At 45.8% G+C, this 20996-nt stretch overlaps 1 protein-coding gene across 1 annotated transcript in view; it reads left to right on the top strand.

The window, feature by feature from the left end:
• The window catches only part of VSTM4 (V-set and transmembrane domain containing 4), a 95576-nt gene that overhangs the window by 14892 nt on the left and 59688 nt on the right, over positions 1-20996 (top strand). Inside the window, exon 3 of the mRNA XM_058542857.1 lies at positions 14154-14222. Coding sequence (XP_058398840.1) covers positions 14154-14222 — 69 coding nt within the window. The remainder of the gene's footprint in view (positions 1-14153; positions 14223-20996) is intronic.

Genomic DNA, 20996 nt, shown 5'->3' with positions numbered 1-20996 from the left:
TGTATTTGGCAATGTAATGAGTTATCGTATTATTTCGGATGTAGTCATTTTCAGTTGCTTCTCAATGATGTCTGCAAATTTATATCTTATTACTTTTTCTAACCTTATTGCATTGGCCAGTACTTTAGAAGTGGTAAGTCATCTAGCTGTACTCTTTTTGTTGGCAGTACTAGGAATTTTAACTTTACCATTTGGGCTTTCATGTTGACCATATTTTTCCATCTAGCCTACATGGCTACTGTTAGAGGCTGTCAGTTGCTTTACTAAAGAGCCAGCTTTGAGGTCTCCATGACTTTTTCATGATCCCCACTAGTAAACCTATCGGGAAAGCAATTGGGATTGACCTGACAATGTCTCTTAGTAATTTTAATTTCTTAAAACTCTGATTTAAAAATCCATTCTAAAGAAATGAGCTATCAAGCCATGAAAAGACAAGGAGGAACCTTAAATGCATAGTACTCAGTGAAAGAAGCCAAGCTGAAAAGGCTACAAACTGTGTGATTCCAACTATATGACATTCTGGAAAAGGCAAAACTATGGAGACAGTAAAAAGATCAGTGGTTGCCAGGGGCTGGGGAGAGGGAGAGATGAATCAGTGGAATACAGAGGCTTTTTTACAGCAGTGAAAATACTCTGTATGATACTATAATGGTGGATCTATGTCATGTATTTGCCCAAACTTGTAGAATGTACAACACCAAGAGTGAACTCTAATGTAAACTCTGGGCTCTGGGGATTATGATGTGTCAATGCAGATTCATCACTTGCAATAAACGTACCACTCTGGTGGGGCATCTTGGTAGTGGGGAAGGATATACATGTGTAGGAGTGAGGAGTATAAGGGAAATCTCTGTACCTTCCCCTCAATTTTGCTCTGAACCTAAAACTGCTCTAAAAAAAAGAAAGTCTTAATAATAATGAAAAAAAATCCACTCTAGAAACCTGTCAAAGATAGAGGAAAAGTCCATAAGCCTAGTTTTAAAACCTACTTTCCTACTTTTTTTTCCTTTTAAATCAAGACACTTTTATGCCTCTAGCCGTTTGGCACCTTTCGTATTTTCCAAGACATCTCGCTTTTCCTTAGCTGGAGTTCCTTCTGACCTGTGAATGATCACCACTTAAGAAAGGTCAGAAGTTCTTCTCTGAGGAGGGAAGGGATGGAAATGTGGTCAGTGAGACCACCAGTTGCAAAGGTCATTAGTGGGAAAGCTCACGTTCTAGGTTGTTGAATAAATTAAACTCATGGATATTATTGGGGTGCCACAATTAAATTGTCATGAACACTGACTAGAGTCCAGCATCTTTAAATTGTTTATATACATAACAGTAGAATCAAGTCCATTATCACAACACCAGTCCATATCACTTGTACTTTGATTTGCTTTATTGAGTGGGAGGGAAAGAGACGGAGCTACAAGGGGTGTCCATACCCGCAGCCTGTCGCATCCATGCTGCGTGCCTAAGATGGTGGCTTCTGACAAAGTCCAGCTCATTAGTCATGTGCTTGTAAAATTCTTTACCAATGTCATGCAAAAGAAAAAACATAGAGGAAAAAACTTAAGACCAAACCAAATAACCAACCCACCTCAATAATTGCAGTGTTATTTGCTTTACTTTGCTCTACATATTTTTGAGTTTCCCAAAAATCAGGGTAAGTCCTTGAGTGTGTGTGGTGACCAAAAAAAAAAAAAGTAGTAAATTACTGGGGAAAAATCTATACTAATGAATTTGTCATGGCTTTTTTCCTGGCGATAACCCTGAAAGTGTTTGGCTAAGAAATATAGGCTGTATTAATTTAGGGCAAAATATAAGTTGCCATTTTATGTTTTAACTGTGCAAATTATTAAAATGTGATGGAGAATTGGGGATTTTGAAGAATGGGGAAGTATTAAATTGGGGTTTATCTGCAAACCATGTATGTGTGAGATTGTGGAGGGGAAGGGTCCTGGCTACAGAGTTGTTGGTGCCATGTGGCACAAAACAATATGATAAATAATGAAGAATGAAACGTGTGACCCTCTAGATGACAGTGGAGTCATGCTCGGCTTATTTTAAAGACTCTGTCATGCCAGATGAACTTGTCAATGTCGTTCTTATTATGCAGAGGTAGAAAGAAAGGCAAAAAATGTTAGTTTCTTCAATTGCTTATGCCATGTGACCCTTTCACTGAGCGAGAAGCCCTGCCTACAGAGAAAATGGATCACAAAGTCCTAAGTGACGTGTGGCCTTGGAACCCTCTGGAGAGGTTTCCAGTGGAAACCAGGAGGGTCAATGCTAGGTTTGATTTCATTTAATTGTTTTATCAATGACATTGAAAAAGCAGCACACATCACCCTAATGAACTTTACAGAAAATACAAAATTGGGAAATGTTCTTAATGCCGGCGAGGAGTAAAACATAATAAAAATGAATCCAGAGAGGTAAGAAATACAGGCAGGAAATAACAGAATGAGATTCAATTTGGAAAATGGCAGAGTAATACCTTTGGGGAAAACGAATCTCAGGCACTGTTGGGTCGTCAGCGGGAGGCTAAGAGGCTGTCTCTGTGAAGGGTCTTTGGTGACCACGGCGGTGAATTAGATGTGCGTCTGCAATGTGATATGGCAGCACAAACAGCCGGTGGTGTTTCCGTCCATGTACAAATTGGCCCAATGTCCCTGAGAAGGAAGGTGATTGTGTCGTGTGTTCTGTGCTGGTGAGACTCTAATGCGGGTACACAGTCCTTTTGGGGAACCTCATTTCCAGAAAGCTAGAGAACTAGAGAAGAGTGGCAAAAACAAGAAGGAAATGAGTGGCAGCCTTTGGAGATATGATCAGTTGAGCTGAGGAAGTTCTACTGGGCTCAGTGAAAAAATTGCATTGGAAAAAATATTGACTACAGTGTCCGGCAGTGCTGGGTGGTTTCATTTATCCCTTCATTCAGGGCATTTTGTTGAGCACCTGCTCTGCGTCAGGCCCTCACGATGCTGGAAACTTGGGGACACGTGAGTGGGTCTGTCTATAGGGATGGCAGATACACAAATAGATATGATATTACAGTGTAAGTGGAATGATAAAGGTGCATACACAACATGAGCGTTGTGGAAACACTTAGGAGGGCCTCTGAGGATGAGGGAGAAGGCAGGGCTTGAGCGGACACTGGTTGTTTATGCAGAGCAGGGAATGGGAGGGAGCGACATCTCAGTGTATGGGGGACCTTACAACAGTGGGTAGGACTGCTGGAGCCTGAGCTAGGAGGCGGTGGCGGGGGGAGACAGGCAGGGCTAATGGTGGGGGCACTTGTGCGGAATATTAAGGAATTTACACTCGATTTTGTAGGCCAGCATTCTCAGCCTTGCCTATTGATAAGAATCACCAGAGCCATTGTTAACATGCAGATTACCAAGCATCTGCCAGGAGGTTCTGATCTAAAGTCTGGGATGGCATCTGAATATGTAGTATGCAGTGTAGGTGATTTTATCATCAGGCGTTTTGCAGAATCTCTGCTTTAGGCCTTGGAAAGCCTGTGAAGCATTTAAAGTCATTTGATAGATCCCTCTGTTGGCTGCTTAGGACATGGATTTGGGAGGACTAGATCAGAGAGTGAGGAGGCAGAGCCTTTTGTATTTGCTCAGATTTGAGATGATGGAGGATTAAAGTTGATGGTAGGAATGGAGAGACATTAAGAGGTCAAATGAAAAGTCTTTAATAATTGACTGGATGTGGGCAAGGGAGAGAGATTTGGGACATATACTCAGTAGGTATGTGCAGGGTGGTGCCCACAGCTGGCAGCGGGACCAGAAGAGATGTAGCTGGTCCACAGGGGACGTTTAGAATTGCGGCAGAGATGGCTGGAGGCCACCCTGCACTGATGTCCGGGAGGCACAGTGACACGTGGAGCTGAAGCTCCTGTCTGAGCCGGCAAGTGAGAACGGAATCCTGAGTCAGGCAGCTGAGGCCAGGGGGGCAGGTGAGATCCTCAGAGAGCAGGGGCCGAGGGTGGAGCCCTGGGAAACGCCAGCATTTGGAGCAGTGGATGGGACTAGCTTGGCTTGGTGTCTGGTTCGGGCTCCTCCAGGCCAGCGCACTGGCTGTCTGGAAAAGGCAAGGTGTTCTCAGTGGAAGGGCAGCGCTGGAGGGTGAAGGTGCAGCAGCTCTTTCCCAGGACCCCGGAAGGTCAATCTGTGGGAAGTCCGGAGGAACACAGTGTTCCGGGGGGATGAGGTGCACTGACCTTGATCCCGGCAGCCTGATGAGCCCCGTGTCCTCCACTCCGGTGTCAACCAGCTGCAGGTAACAGCTGCTCGCTCATCATCATAAGCAGGTGAGATGCAGGTGTGGGCCTCCCTGCAGGTGAGGCACGAGGAGGTGAACCACATGGTAATACCCCTCCTGACGCCGGGAACAGCCAGACATCTCGTCCTGAGTGACAGTACCCAGCACTGTGGAGGCACAGCGAGGAGTTGGTGGAACAAGGAAATAGGGATAGAAATACAGGCAGTGTGGGCAAAGCTTTGGGGAACTTTCCAAAGGGAGATGATGCTGCTCACCAGGGTCTCCCTCTCTCTAAAGGGCTGACTTATTTATGTTGGGGTGTTCTTCAGGGTTTTCTGAATCGGAGGCATCGTAGATAGACTAGTGCAGAGATTTCCAAATGTTCTTGGTTCTCGGTGGCCTTAGGCCAAAAGAAGTAGCTAAGAGTTTTGTTTTTTAAGTAGTTGGGTCCAACAACTTAATATGAGTATTTCTGTCCTAAAAACTGAGAATATAATACGTCCCTAGAGACTGAGACAAGCTGTTCTCTTTAGGGTAAATTCTAAGACCCCTTTTGAAATGAGGTGAAGATTTGAGATTTTAGGGGGCCAAAGTTTCTCCATAACTGCAAAATAATGTATAGCTGGTTGTGGTAAATTTTTTTGCAATAATGATACTTTCTGAAGAAGTTTGCTTCATTCTGTCCCTGTAGATAGAAAGGGGTGTCTGACCCTCCGTCTGTTCTCCACGCTCAGCGTTGTAGGTCACTCGCTGTGCCGTGGGCATGGACTTTATAAATTAAGCCCCTGTCTTCCCATTCCTGGGACGTCAGCGTCCCCGTTGCCCCTCCACATGCACTTCCCCGCCTCTACCCTGCCTCCCCGTGTCCAGGCACTTGCTGGTTGTGTTTTGTCCCTGTTCTTTAGCAATCCTTTGACCTCCCTTTGCTGCCTCTGTCCTTGCCAAGCCTTGAGAGTCTCCCTGCCTTTGTGCCTTTTCCATCCTGCTTATGTCCCTGTGACCCCCACACTTGTCCGGCCTGATGCCTCCCCGGACATGCAGACCCTGTAGAGTCCTAAGCATGAGGGCGGTCCTGGGTGGGAATGGGAGGCTGGACTAGCCCTGAAGCTTGTTTTTTCTTCAGGTGCCATAAGTGAGTTTCCAAGATGAAGCCTGAGGGTCCATGGGTTCCTGGTCAAGGGCAGGCTCCAGTGCAGTCCTGGGCCCACGTGGTCTTGAGGGTCTCTGAGCTTTGAGACGGACCAATTTTCAGGCTCAGCCTGAGGGCACCGCATGTGCCCTTTACACCAGGGAGGGCCCAGGGTTCTCAAGAGTGATATTGTCATTCATTTTAGGCTCTGCTCTTAGGGGTACAACAGTTTTGATTCCTCAGATCTCATAAAAATTGACTTCAATGGCTTTTCAGCCCAGTTCTGCCACCCACAGACTCAGAAGCAATCTGATATTCCGAGCGGAAATGAATCTCCATAGGCTCAAACAGAGATGTCTTCATCAACAGTGAAAATGCTAATAATAGAGGCAATTTGTAAAGGCTGTCTCCTGCAATTTAATCAGTATCTCAATCTAACTCCAAATAACATAGTTTACTAAGCCAAATTGCCATTTGATTTAAGATAGAAGTAAGCTTTAAATGTTGGGAGTGGTCAAAACAAACGGCAGACTCTGTTACCCTAAAAGCATTTGGAGGCAAAGATGGAATTATAATTTCTTATCTGACTATTTAACCCCAAAACGTTAGAGGGAATTTAATAATTGGATCTGAAAGTACTACCACAGGGAACTAATATTTCAAGTTTCAGTAGAAGGAATTAAATAATTCCTTTTTCTCCGGGGACATGGAACAGATAATTAGGAATGAGATTTACTAAACATTTAGTGCTACTGCTTAATTAAGCAGGCACACATTATGGTGTTTAAAGTGTCAACAGGTCCAGACCCTCCAAGGGAACAAATTGGCAACCAGAGTGTAATTTAAACACCGTTTAAAACAATTCCTCATTGTACCGACCCTCATTCCGACTGCCATGGACTTGGAAGAATTTAAGAGGTTGAAAATTTAAACTGAGCAAACATATATTAAGCCCCATGGATGAGCTGTCATCACTGTGCCTTGCCCAAAGAGAGGCAAGCCTGGAGAGGTTTGATGCTCACCCTCCTGGGGCCCCAGCCTCACAATCTGGAGGAGGGGACATATGTAGATCTGGGTATAGGTCTGACAGATGTTATCGAGATAGCTAATAAAAAGAGAGTGTGAAAGGGCCCTACAAGAGGGTGATACTGGCATGAGCGTAAGGGAGAGACAAGGATACATTCTCAGGGGAATATGAGAAGGTCACCTAGAGGATGTGATTCTGCTGGGGCCGCAGGGTGAGGAGGGCTGTGACATGGACAAGACATGGTCAAGAAGGGCTCGCTAGGGGCCGGCCCCGTGGCGCAGCGGTTAAGTGTGTGTGCTCTGCTGCTGGTGACCCGGGTTCGGACCCCGGGCGCGCACCGATGCACCGTTTGTCAGGCCATGCTGTGGTGGCATCCCATATAAAGTGGAGCAAGATGGGCACGGATGTTAGCCCAGGGCCAGTCTTCCTCAGCAAAAAGAGGAGGATTGGCATGGATGTTAGCTCAGGGCTGATCTTCCTCACAAAAAAAAAAATTAAAGAAGGGCTCGCTAATGGTTTTTTTGGATAAAAGATTGAATGAGGGATCCAAACTCTTTGATAAAATGCCATTTTAATTAATGGCAACAAGGAGTAAAAGGTGGTAGCAAGTGAATATATAGCCCGTCCTGGAGTTGTATCTGGAGAGGGCCGGTTAGCAAGCCCTAAGTGTCAATATTTCCTGACCTCTATTTGGGGACATACACATGGCCTTTGTATCTGTAGCTGATTCCATCTCAGAATGTGACTTCTTTTCCAACTGCCTGGTCACAATGGGAAGTCTATTTAATGTGTTTTTTTGTTTGCTCTTTTGCTTTGTGTTCTAGAATTTGCCTTAGATTGAATGCAAAAGAAAAGAGTGGCTTGAAATAGACAAAGCAGGAGCTTTTCTGTTTCTCATCAGCTGTTCCCTCAGTGCAGGTCACTCAGAGGTCCTACTCACATATATGGCTTTGTCTGAGCCCCAAGAGAGACTGCCTTTGGCCTGAGTCTTGGAGCGGCAAGAGGGAAGGAAGGCAATAGGCAAACTTCTGAGAGCAGAAACAGAGAAGGTCTCTGTGTCTCTGGGGTTGAGTTGCCTTTTGTGAGAATGCTGATCCAGTTATAAATAGTGGGGACACAGCTACATTTAGTTTTTTCCTTGAGAAACCATCCCATTGTTGAATAAGGAGGGCCAGTGAACTGACTGTATTGGTTTTTGAATTTGGAGCAAAGGTGTTGACTCATCTTTATTTTATGTAAGGATCATTTCTTGTGCATCCTTCATATCACCAACCTCTTCCAGTCCCCTTAGATTTTTCTCTCCCATTGATCTGTGCAAGATGCTGCCTGAGGAAACTGAGGCAGGGTGGTGTCTGCTCTCCAGATTCTACACCCCCTGGGTGCATATCAGCAAGGTCTACATGCCAGGGACAAGGGCCTTAAACTTCTGCCACTCTCCTTTCAACTTGAAAGAGCTTAAGAATCATCTTCTGCTTCAGGTCTTGGGATGTCAGTCCTGCCTCCATTCTGTAAGAAACTAAGAACTTAGAGGGCAGAAGGTAAATCACAACAGACCCAAAGCATGGGACTCCAAGGCCAGACCGTTGCAGAGAAGTCAGCCCTGGTCTGCTGTGCTAGTGCATTCCCATTGCTTCTGAGGCAGGGCTTCCACGGGAAGGAAGGTGGCTGGGTAGGACAGGGCCCTCTATCCAGCCTCCCAGAATGTAACAATATTGTGGTCCCAGCACCAAGTCCCTTTCTGGAGACTTTGACCCACTAATATGGCATCATGTTCATTCCATTCGTTCGTTCATTCAAAGTAACTACGACTTGTTACGGGCCAAGAAGGATTCTAGGAAGTGAAGAAAACATGCAGTTCCAGGCCTTACGGAGCTGCCCTGCAGCTGGGGGAAGCGGGTAATGAACAAGATACGCGGGTAAAGCACAGTGAGGCATTCTAAGGCATCCCATTCAGCAGGAAGGAGGGCAACGAAATATTAGATAAGCATTGGAGGAAAGCTGTGTTTTTCACTGGTATTTCTCTGCGCTGAGACATGCTATTTAAAGGGGCCTGTTTGGAGTCCTTTGTAAACAATACCCATGTGATTGGCTTGCTCCTTGGTCTTGCTGTTACTCTTGTTTTCCGGATTGTGTTGAAGAGGGACTGTTTGGTTTCGAGCCCTGGACTGGACGGGAGATCGGTGCCCAGGCTCTGGCTGCTTGTGGCTTGAATCCGCTCTTGCCTTCACCTTGGAACGGAGCTCCACCTCTGCTAGGAGTGTGTGAGGCAGGGCTTCTCCAAGTGAGGTCCTGGGACCTCGAGCCTCAGAATTTCCTGAAAGATGCGTTCCCTAATCATGCAATTCCTGAGCCCTTCCCAGATTTCTGGAACCAGAAGCTCAGGGGTGATGCCTGGGAATCTCCATTTTAACAAGAATCCCAATAAATTCTCCTGTACATTGAAGTTTTAGAGCTGTGGTCTTTAGACACTAAATGAAGGCAACGCCTCCTACGATCAAGATCTGTAGAATCTGAGAGGATACTTCAGCCCAGCCTGACCAGAAGTAGAAATAGAAAGGCGAAGGCTTGTCTTCAAACTCGGGCCAGTCTCTCTCGTGTCCTTGCTGCTGCTCCCTGTGGCCTCCTCACTCCTCTGTCCATGCCAGGGCCCCTTCTACGCCCCTCTCCACCAACACCTGCATTCCAGAAGGCTCTCTGTGTCCGAAAAGGGCACCTTACTTTGGCTGTAACCTATTGCTGCAATTTAAGCTCCTTTGATTGTAGGATTCTTTGTTAAAGGAATTGGGGGCACAAGTGAGCAGGTGGGAAAGAATTTTGGGAGAAAGGGAGCCTTCCCAGGACCTCATCAGCTGTCTGCTCCGTGGATGACGAGGTCAGTCCTTCGGCGCAAGTCCAGATAAAGGCGTCAGTGTCATCAGTGAACAGGAGTCTGGGAAGGGATTGGGAGGCCCCTCGGCTCAGAGGGCATTGTCACAGAGTCTTGGCGTGAACTCAGGGGACACAGTCTGCCAAAGCCTGTGAAACATGCCCTCCCCAGGGGAGTCAGCACGATGTTCTGTCCGAGTTAGAAATCTCGGTTTTCACACCTCTCTGAGTGGTGGTTTCCCCACAGGTCCCATCAAAGGGGACTTGACTGAGATTCTTTCTTTCCAATCTGCATCCTCCAGACTCGAGGCTGATATGATCAGTTTGTCTCGGTACCTCTGGGTGCATTCTTCCAGACTGTTTGATCCTGTGGCCACTTTCAGCCAGTTCTTCCTGGAGGGGCTGTGACATGGTAGATCTCACAAGTTGTCCCTTATTAGATTTCATCTGATTCTGCTTTCTTGGGGAGGGGCCCCAGGATAGTGCGCTGGGTGCTGGGGTCCCAAGGAAATTAATAGGTCAGTTGATAACTTAGCTTTTGTGTGCTCTTTACTCTTCTTCTTCACTGTGAACCTGAACCTATTGATAAATGGGCATAGGAGTCAGACAGAAATCGCAATGCCCACTTTATTTCTGATAAAGCTGCATTGAGAAAGATGGTGTCGTGCTGAGGCCAAATTGGGCTTCCTTCTGCTTCCCTGATCAGCTGCACACCCTCCTCCCCACTCAAGCCCAGCACTGGGAGTAGAGGCTCCATACCCTGTGGGAGAAGATGGTGCTTGCTCTGCCCTCCCCCATGGGCCCCCAGACACAGCAAGGATGGAAGAGGAGAGTGCACATGAGTGGTTGCAGGCGGAGCTCTCTGGGAAGAAGAGCTGGCATCCCTCCCAGCAGCTGGAGTAACGAGACCTTCCCAAGGGGGTGCACACTGCCCACCCTCAATGTTAGCTATTTGCTGAGAAGCCAGTCTCAGAGCACGTGGCAAGACAGAGGCCACCTTGAGCAGGGCGTTGACCACGGTCCTCTCACTCAGAGAGGAGGCAGTGTGTCAGAAGCTCGCCTGGATCAGGGGCTCCTCTTCCCCTCCCAGTGGGGGGTAGGGAGGATGAGTGGAGATGGGGTAGGGGGAGAGTCAAGCAGCGTTATTCCAGTCAGACTCCCTTCAGGGAAGGGATGGAGGTCCCATTCCTCCTCCTCACCTTGGAAACCCAAGCACAGAGGAGTGGGGCTCCCACACACTATCATGACCCTTCAAGATAACCCGGGCCGGCTGAATGCATGTGAATCCTTAATCTTTGGGGCTGAGAACTGCCCGCATCATAAGTAGCTGTCAGAGGTAAGGACTTGCAGCTCCCCTGAGTTGACACTTAGGAAGAACCAGCACTTTGGGTATGAAAAGCTGCTTGTTACCTTCTTCCCAATTGTCCGAGAGTCAGCTGGACTACAAGGTGAGGCCAACACAGCTGAAAGTGATATGTTTATTGAATCTTGTTTAAATGGCTGCAGCCTTCTGATGGCTAAACTCATTGGAGACCATTACAAATGCTCTTCTGTCAAGAGATTTGTGTTTTATTTCTGAAAGTCTTTGACCAACATTAGTAATGTGTAGTTAGAAAATTTGCCACTCTTTCCTTGGTCAAGCACAACGTTTCTTTGAGGTGTTTCACTCTCTTCCATCCATCCTGCCTACCCGCAGTGGCCTCTTCCACTCGGCATCTCCAGGCTGACCACGGGAAAGCTCTATCCGTGTGCAGCTGTGCTGTGAGGCGCGAGGTGTGCTAATCAAGTCGGGAGACCACTGCTTGTTGCTACAAAGCCCTGCTCTCCTGGCCATGTCCCACTGTTGTGTGTCCTTATGGTCTGTGGAAGATGCGTAATTTGACAGTGTATCACATTCTCTTTGAGATAGCACGGGATTAGCAGATGAAACAAGATAGTTATGGTGGAATCTTAGGGAAATTTTTGAAGCTCTGGCAGAGTCCATGTAAAGATTTTCCTTTCTTATAGGAACAAATGAGATTATGACCAGTGTTGCTGATCATCATATGCCAAAGTTGCTGCACTTTCCCATAAAATACTGCACCAGGGAGAAATGAGGAACATCCATTAATTCCTTGCTTGCAGCCCCGTTAGTTTAGAATCCCAGTCTGTTGGTTCTTGCAACACACGTCTCCATAAGTCGATTAGGGAGACCTTGTTACCTTTTATCCCAAATAAGGCAAAGGGAATTGTAATTGGATTAAATCAGGGACCCAAGATTTCTGAAAAGAAAAAATAAAAGATGAATAAAAAGTGATCTGAAGGCACATGCCTTTGCTGGTGGTAGCAGCCCATTTAAGCTGCAGACTTTTAGCCGCAGGACAGGGAGCCCTTTCTTGTGGACAATTTGAATGATTGAAGATTCACACCCTGAGGCAAAGGGCTGACAGCAAAGGACCATGCTGAAATTAGATGCGGGAATTAGAACAGCGAGTAAAATAGACAAAAATCCACGCTCTTAGGGAGCTAACGTCCTTGTGTGTAAAAATGGCTCACTAGGTCTCAGGCACTGTTCTGAGGACTTCACATGTGTTAATCCATTTGACCCTCACACTTATCCTGAGAATGGGCATTTATCATCATCCCTGTTTTACAAATGGGGAAACTAAGGCACCAGGAAGTTGTGGCTTGCCCAAGGTCACACAACTAAAGGGGCAATTTAGGGCCTGCCCCGTGGCTTAGCAGTTAAGTGCGCGCACTCCGCTACTGGCGGCCCGGGTTCGGATCCCGGGCGCGCACTGACGCACTGCTTCTCCGGCCATGCTGAGGCTGCGTCCCACATACAGCAACTAGAAGGATGTGCAACTATGACATACAACTATCTACTGGGGCTTTGGGGGAAATAAAGGAGGAGGATTGGCAATAGATGTTAGCACAGAGCCGGTCTTCCTCAGCAAAAAGAGGAAGATTAGCATGAATGTTAGCTCAGGGCTGATCTTCCTCACAAAAAAAATAAATAAATAAAATAAAGGGGCAATTTAGTATTTCAACCCAGCATACATCAGTGCATCACAACCTTTAAAGTGTGTACAATTGGGTGTTGTCGGTGACACTTAACTCTTTAAGAAATTTAACCATACTTAAGCAGTGCTGGTTGAGAGAAGCTATGCAGAATGCCAATCGGGATGCTTCGGAGGTAAGCAGAGCTTTTGGCAGTTCTAACAGTGAGATGAAAATTGGAAGGGCTGTGGTAAATACCCCAGGCTTTCCATGGGAGATCCCTGAAGGACTGTACCCTAAGAGTAAGGGCAAACCAGAAATAGACTAAACCATATAAAAGCTGAAACCCAGCCTCCAACGGTTCAAACCCTGATTGGACTAGGTGATCATCCCCTTATTCTAACTTCCTGCTAGGAAACTAAAATTTTATCTAAAGCCTCCTTCATTTTCCATAAACAATGTCTGGCATTCAATTAAAAAAAAATCAGGCATATCAAGGGATAGAGTCAAAAGCAAAAACAGGTAACAGAAGCCTGTGGGTGAGGCAGATATGACAGTTATTAGGCATGTACATTAAAATAATATAATTAATATGGTTGAAAAATTAGATGAAAAGCTGGAGAAGTTCATTAGAGAGCTGGGATATATATAAAAAATAATTCAATGGATAATCTAGAACTGAAAAATACCATAAGTGAAATTAAAACTGAATAGATGGGTTTAACAGCAAGTTAGACAGAGATGAAGAGATTAGTGATCTGAAAGATAGGCCGTCAGGATATAACTAGTGCAAGGCCCAGAGAAATAAAAAGATGGAAAATTCAGAATTGAAATCCATCGCAATATTAATATAAAAGTTTGTGGGAGGGGCAGTAAATAGAATTAAAGTTCCAGACCATCTTTGCTGTAGTTCTTGCCTCTCATATTGATTCAATCTCCATTCTAACCACCTTTATCATTTTATTGAGGTCCTAGATTCCCTTCTCTAGAGCTCCTCAGTATGTAGCCACTGACCACGTGTGGCTGTTTAAATATAAATTAATTAAAATGAAATAAACTGCATAATCAGTTCCTCAGTCCCATGTAGATTAGCCACATTTCACATGCTTAGTAGCCACATGTGGCCGTGGCTGCTATATATATAGTGCAAACACAAAATTTCCATCACCTCAGAAAGTTCTATTGCACAGTAATCTCAGTCCTTGACATTTTGCATTTTTTGTCAGGTTAATTTTTATATTTTTCTAAAATCTAAACCTTCCATGGGTTCCAGACTCTTTAGTGGGTATTCAAGGTTTTATACGGGGTAGCTCAATTCTGTTTCCCTGACTGTTGAAAGCAGGCACACGTTGAATTCCGTGATGAATCACTGACTGAAAAAAGACAAAATAATCTCAAAATCAGAGGCCTGCTGCTCTGGGTGACTGTCTCACATGGAGAATGGTGCTCAGGGCGCTGAGCCTGAGTCATCAGATGACCTCAGGCTCCTCTATCTAGGGATACCCAGGCAAGTACACTACATTTTAGACAGATGTCCACTACAATGGTGAAACAAATAATGTTTTGGTTCTTGGAATTCCCATTGGGGAACTCTTTATTTTGCAAATCTATGGGGCAAGTGGGCCTTCTATTGAACTGAGTCCCAGCTTTGCCGTTTACTGACTTTTAAATGTAGACAACTTCATTCCCCTCTCCGGTGCCTCAGGTGTCCCAGTTGTTATGTGTAAGTCATTGCATCTCTCCGTGATGTGTGAGTTCTGATAATTAAATGTGATTTTACAAATGTGAAAATTACTTTATAAATCTAAGTGCCATGATAATACCATTTTGGAATACGGCGTGGGACAAGTCCATAAGCTACTCGACTACATGCTAAGCTGTTTCTTTTTTGTCTTACAGTTATTTCCCTCAAAGCTTCTGAAGATTCATCCTTTGAGAAAAAGAAAGAGACCTGGGCAGTTTTTGAAGGTAAAGCTTGCATATTTCTTTATTACAAGAAGCCACCTCACTTTTAGATAACAGGAAAGGGATCGACTAGGAATAAAGGACCCTAACTTCTTAGCTTTGCCATAACATCAAGTTGTTTTTGTGCCTTAAACTTACTCAAGAGCAGGATGGAATCCCTGGTGGGATCAGCCCACAGATTTTGCAAGAATAGAGGTGAAAGCTCCAATCTGCGTTGTTGGGGGTTGTTTGTTTTGTTTTGCTCCAGAATTCCAACTCCTAGGTGATATTAGGGAGAGATCTTCAAGAAATATAAAAATGAAAAGTACATCTACTGTAACGAATTTTATCTCAGGTTTCTTAGGGAGTTTGGGGTTTTAGAAACAGTTTGAATACCTTAAGCAAGTGATTTTCAACCCATGTTAGAATCACCTGGGGAGCTTTAAAAACACTGATGCCTGGACCACATCTCTAGGGATTCTGATTGAGTTGGATCTTGTTAAATCTTTCCAGGTGATTCCAGTGTGCAGCCCTGCCTTTGAGTGGTGGTTCCCAAAGCTAGTCCTAGACCAGCAGCGTCAGCGTCACTGGGAGCCTGTGACAAATGTACTTTGTTGGGCTCTACCCTTGCGTATGGAATCAGAAACTCTGGGGTTGGCGCCCAGCAGTCTGGGTTTTAACAAGACCTTGGGGTGATTCTGATGCACACTCAGACTTGAGCCTTAGAGCAGTGGTTCTCAACAGGAGGTGATTTTGCCCCTCCAGGGGACATTTGCCAATGTCTGGATATATTTTTGGTTGGCGCAGCTAGCATTTTGGTGCTACTGGCATCTACTGCGTAGAGGCCAGGGATGCTGCTAAACATTCTGCAATGCACAGGTCCGCCCCCCACAACAAAGAATTCTCCAGCCCCCGATGTCAAGAGTGCCGAGGTTGAGAAACCTTGCCTTGAAGTAAGGAAAGTTCACAGAAATTATTATCACAAGGTGGTTGAGGATTGTGACCATAAGCAATGAAAAAATATAGTTTGTGGGTTCTCAGGTGAGACTTTGGTCAGTGAAAAACTGATTAATGATCAGAGGTGATCCAGAAATTGTGAAAGATGACGTCTTGTGAAGGTGTGGCATTTATTGATGACAAACGACCTTGCCAAAGGGATCTAAGGAGATGTGTGTGCCTTGGGGCTTCACCATCACCTTTTGTTAATTCACCAGGTGAGATGGAAGGAGAGCTTCCCCTAGGGTCAGAGCACCTGGAATCAAACCTACCTTTTCCAATAGCAAGTTGAAAGCAGTGGATTGAGGCACTTTCTGTCTTAGAAAAATGTAACTGTAATTGTGAACATGGTCTGCAAACTATAAGGTGTCACTCATGTAGGCCATTAGAATTTATTGTTTCATTTTGTAGTCATAAAGCGATAACATGAATGGATCTTGAGGTATTATGCTAAGCAACAGAAGTCAAACGGAGAAAGATAATTACCATATGACGTCACTCATGTGGAAGATAAACAAACAAGCACACAGATACAGAGCACAGAGTGGTGGTTACCAGAGGGGAAGGGAGTAGGGAAGAGTGAAGGGTTGGAGGGGCACATATGTACGGTGACAGATAGAAACTAGACTTTTGTGGTGAACACCATGCAGTTTATACGGAAGCTGAAATATAATACTGTACACTGGAGATTTACACGTTATAAACCAATGTGACCTCAATTAAAAAAAATTTTCTTTTCTCAGATTGCACTTGACTCCCACAATGATTCTTTGTATTCCCTGCCTTTTCTTCTGCCTGTTTTGTAGCTGCCTTTTTCTTTATTTGATGACCCCTTCCTAACAAAATAATCCCCGGTTCCCTTCCTCAGCCTTTCATTCAGGGAATGCCTATTCATTAGCAAAAAGATGAAAGTGATTTCACGCCTCCTGGAGTGAAGCAGGAGAAAAAGCAATTGATTCACTCCGTGTTTCTGGAGCTGCCCTATGACCCAGGCCCTGTGATGGGTGGGAGTATGGCGAGTCCGGGGGATCTTCGAGGTAGGTGACTGGCAGCTGTGACAGCCAGAGCCCTGTTTATCATCAGATGCATAAGGATCTTCTGGGGGGGCTGTGTTAGAAACCCAGACTCTGGGCTCCCCCCCACACCCCCAAAATCTGATTGCTGCATTTAGGAAGGGATCAAAGAATTTGCACTTTATCGGCCTGTGGTGTTTCTGATGCAAGTGGTCTGAGGACCATATTTTGAAAATACTGCAGTATAAAAAACAAGAGTTTATATGTCTGGAAGGATTGTAGCATTTCGTCCTGACATGCCTTGCAGCATAATCAGCATCTCTAAAACACTTTGTATAATTAATAATGTTTTATAATTCACGTGTAGCTACAGGATATCAGAGTTACTCTCCACCTAACTCGACACAAAATCCGTAGCCCAACATGCGCTCTCTTCTCAACACAGAGGATTAGGTCCCTTCAGAAAAGCAGAATTGGGATTCTCACTATGTATGATGCCTCAGAACAGTTGTTTCCAAAGGGCTTTCCCTATGATTTCGGCAGTGGGAGCAACGTCCCTGTGTTTTGCTTTTTCAACCCAGCCACAGCGTTGGTGAGGTCAGGGGTGCAGTTGAAATTCCCTGGCGTCTGATCCCAGGCCTTTGCCCTTTTGTTCCTGGATGGGGGAGCTGCAGGAGGGCTTGCGGACGGATATCCATCTTCCTGGGGCTTAGCTGGCCTGGCTGTGCGCCTGCAGCACAAAAAAAGCATTGTCAGGCCTCTTAGTGAGATGCTGGAGTGAGTTAAATCCCTCCGGGCTATTGCTCAGGTATTTCGCCCCAAGTAAGATGGTATTACAGGCTGGATAAAAAAACAGTAGAAGTACACGGTTTTCTTGACAGAACCGCGATCTCGGATGCGTTTGCATTTGCCCTGGAAATGTACAGGACTGAATTGACTTTCCAGATTCAGTGGTCTGGGGAGAGTTGGTTTCCTTCCCTGTGCTGAGGAATGCTGGGGTCACCGGGTTTCAAAGCAGCGCTGAATACCCCAGTCGGCCTCAGGGTTGCCTGGCAACAGGTGCTGTCTGCTGTTCAGTGGGCCAGCTCTGCCTGGCCTAGCGTGTGGGGCTTGGCTTTCTGGGAGGGCGGGAGCTGGCACAGGACATCGTGCACCCCCATCTCGGCCTCCCTGCCGTGTGCGCATCACTCCAGCCTGCCGGCCCACCATCTGCTTCAGGGAGGCCTGGGCTGGGGCGGTGGGAAGACATTTTCTGCATGGAGGCATACAATTGAGTCTAAAAATGACATTGGTGCCTTTGGCAGCCCAATGGCAAAAGACAAAACTGCAAATGAATTCGGGGAATATAAGAGGACTTTTAGAATTTTTTTGAGTGTGCAGGTATATATGATATTTTAAAAGTTAATCCCAGATTTGGTTAAATGCAGATATTTTGTTAAATTTGGACCTGAAGGCTTAGATTCAGCCTTTGGACAAGCATTGTTTGGCCTGGTCTGAGTTTTAAAACCTTTAAGCAATGTTTATAATTAGAGGTTTTTAAGTAAAAGTTAAAGGAAAAGTCGGAAGATATGGCAACACTAGGTGGGCATTCTGGCTTGAGAACAGCTGCCTGGAGCCGAGCTACCTCTGTGGGGCAGGGCACGGCTTTGCTGTGGCTCACCAGGCGAAAAGCTGGCCCTGACGTCTTCAGAGTTTGTGACCTTGGCTTAAATGGCTCAGGGTTTAACCTTTGTTTGCAGAGAAAAACAGGGAAGGTGGTTTCAGTGTTTTGAGTAGATGCAGCAGGGCAATTGTCTTTATGCAGCAGAAGAAATGCTTGGAACGGAGTTGAAAACCAGAACTTGGGGGTACTGGTTGCTGCCCAACCCAGAAAGACTCAGGTCTTCTTTTTGAGCTTTTCTGCTTCTGCAGGGTGACACCTTTTATGGTTCCTGTAGCTTCAAGAACACAACAGAGAGCAGGCACAATTGATCCTGCGCCTGTGGGGACCCATGTGCCAGCGGCTGGTGCTTTGGCCAGTGTCCACTGCCCGGAGGGCCTGTGTGCTTGGCCGTGTAGCTGAGCCTTTCGGACTGGCCAGATGTTTTATGATTCTGTAGCCCTGGCTGCCTGTGGAGAGCCCCCTTCGTGCCACGTCGAGGAGGCTGTGATCTGAAACCATAATGTGGGCCTCTTGGAGCCCCTCGCCTCCTGCCAGGGCAGAGTGGGCCACAGATGTCTGCGGTATGCTTCTGGGGACACTTGGGAGATTCTCGCTGAGACCTTATCCCTCCTCGGTTCCTGCAGTCCCAAAACCAAGGGAAGAATTCTGATGAAGAGGTGAGCTCGTGGGTCACGTCACTGTGCTCCAGTGGCACAGAAACTTCAGTAAGACAATTTTTTCTCTCCATTCCAAAAAGGAGACTGAAGCCAAATTGCCCATGCCCTTTTGGTCCAGGGGCCGGCATCTCCAGAATCCCTTTGAGGCAGATGTTGCATCCACTTGCCCCACGTTCTGTCTGCCTGGCAACATGACTGCGTTGTTTACCATCTCTCTTGTGCCGGGATTGGCTCTGCACTCCTTTTCCCGGAGTGGTTTGCTCAATGGTGTGTAAATCCGGGACTGGCCATGTGTTCTCCATGTTCTGGCCCATCCTGTATCCTCTCATGAATCCCGGTCTGTGACCTCTGCTCTGTCCCTCGGAGTTTCGTGTTGTTTAAATGCGGGCCCACACCTCTCACCTAACTCTTACCACTCGCAGAGTTCCCCGCCATACTAATCCACAAAGCCCACACGTCTGAGACACAGGCGTCTGTATAGAGAGGCAGCTTTGATTTTAGTTATAGGACAGAGTTTTCTCTATTTCTGTCTCAACTTTCTCACACCCTGTGAGAGGTTGGTGTCTTCATATGGTGGAGAACAGAGAGAGAGCAAGCTCGACTCCTCTAATCTGGCTCTGCTCCCACCATCCCACTGAATTGGCTTTGCCCCAGGACTTTTCCAGTAGCTTCCTAGTGGGAAAACCCAATGGGTGTTTTCCAGCAGTACTTGATGCTATTAAGAAATCTTTCTTACAACATTCTACTCTCTTGGCTTCTAGAACTTTCACTCCAGTCCTCCTGAGCTTCTAGGACTGGCTCCTGGCTCCCTTTTTTAGGAGACTCTTCCTCTTGCCCTGCCCCCTGCTCGCTCCCTTAAATATCAGTGCAGGTGCTCCCTTCACCTGCGACCTTGTGCTGCTTCGCTTTCTACCTATTTTAGTCCAGGCTTCTAAGTTGCCAGGAACAGAAACCCACTCAAACTAGCTTTGCCAAAAATGCTGACCAAGCCTAAAAACAGAAAGAATCATGGACTCCAGGGAAGAGACTAACACTGGGCCTCTCTGGAGCACAGGCCAGAGAGGGACAGTCGGAAGGACCCGAGATGTCTGATTCTACCCCATTCTCCTCCCTTCTTTCATTGCCCATAGCCTTACCTGCTTCTCCGAGCTCGCTGTGGAAGCCAGCCACCCTGCCACCCCTAGTATGCTGGCTTTTTCAATTTCAGCACTTAACTAACTGCTTCTCTAGGTCCCAAGGGCTTTACAGAGGTGCATTCCTGTTGACTCAGCCGTCCCACTTCCAGGAGCTTAATCTTAAGAGCATAATGTGAGAGATGCATTAAGGTCTAAGCTTATGAATGCTCATCATAGAATCATTTCTTACAGGGAACAGTTGGAAACACTTTGAGCAGCCAATAATAATATTGTTAAGTCACTTAGAACATGATAAACTTTTATCATATTTTTGAAAACAATTCAGAATCACTTTTTGAAGAGAGATTAATGAGAAAATGAGATTAAATAAAAAGATATGAAATTGTGTGATCTTAATTTAAAAATATATACATATGCATTATAAAGAACACCAAATGTTAGCTGTAGTTATCTCAGGGTGATGGAGGCCTGATGACTTCTTTTCTCTCTCTCTATTTTTTTCCTCTCTCTCTATTTTGTCTCTCTCTCTCTCTTTTTATTCTCTCACTGTACTTTTGCATTTTCTGTGTTATTTTAAATATGACTCAGCACTTTGGGAGGCCCCCCTCGGGCTTTCCAGGCTGGGCTGGGTCCCTTCTCTGTGTGTTTCCAGTACTGGGCACACATTCCTTTTGTTGTAGGTACTGGGCAGCCCTCTGATTTCTTGACGAGCAGACCTTTGGGTGTTCTTGCATCTAGGAGCGTGATGAACATGGCTGATAAATGGCTGTTGGCTGAAGAAATTTAAGTCAGAGAAAGTTCTTTTAAGTGAGAGAAACATTTTTGCTAAGTTCAAACATCTGCAGCCTTTTGTTGCATAGAAGGTTAAAATAATGCTTTTGGCTTCTCTTTAACTTTCTGAGGAGTTTTGGCATTTTGTCAATCAGATTGATGATAAAGTTTATCATTGGAGTTTAATAAATGTATGTATATTGTTCTGGGTTGAATGTTTGTGTCCCTCAAAATTCGTATGTTCAAATCCTAACCCCTAATGTCATGGTATGAGGAGGTGGGGCCTTTGGGAGGTGATTAGGTCATGAGAGTGGAGCCCACATGAATGGGACTAGTGTCCCTATAAGAGACCCCGTGAGAGCTTGCTTGCTCTCTCTCTGTTCTCCACCGTATGAAGACACCAAGAGATGTCTCCAAACCGGAAGAGAGACCTCACCAGACACCAGATCTGCCCGCACCTTGGCCTTGGACTTCCCAGTCTCTACAGCTGTGAAAAATAAATGTTTGTTGTTTAAGCCACCCACTCTATGGTGTTTTGCTGTAGTAGCCTAAACTAAGACACA

The sequence above is a fragment of the Diceros bicornis genome, chromosome 6 (genome assembly GCF_020826845.1).
Source record: "Diceros bicornis minor isolate mBicDic1 chromosome 6, mDicBic1.mat.cur, whole genome shotgun sequence".
In the NCBI taxonomy this organism is placed as follows: Eukaryota; Metazoa; Chordata; class Mammalia; order Perissodactyla; family Rhinocerotidae; genus Diceros; species Diceros bicornis.
This window is presented reverse-complemented; position numbering and strand designations above follow the sequence as displayed.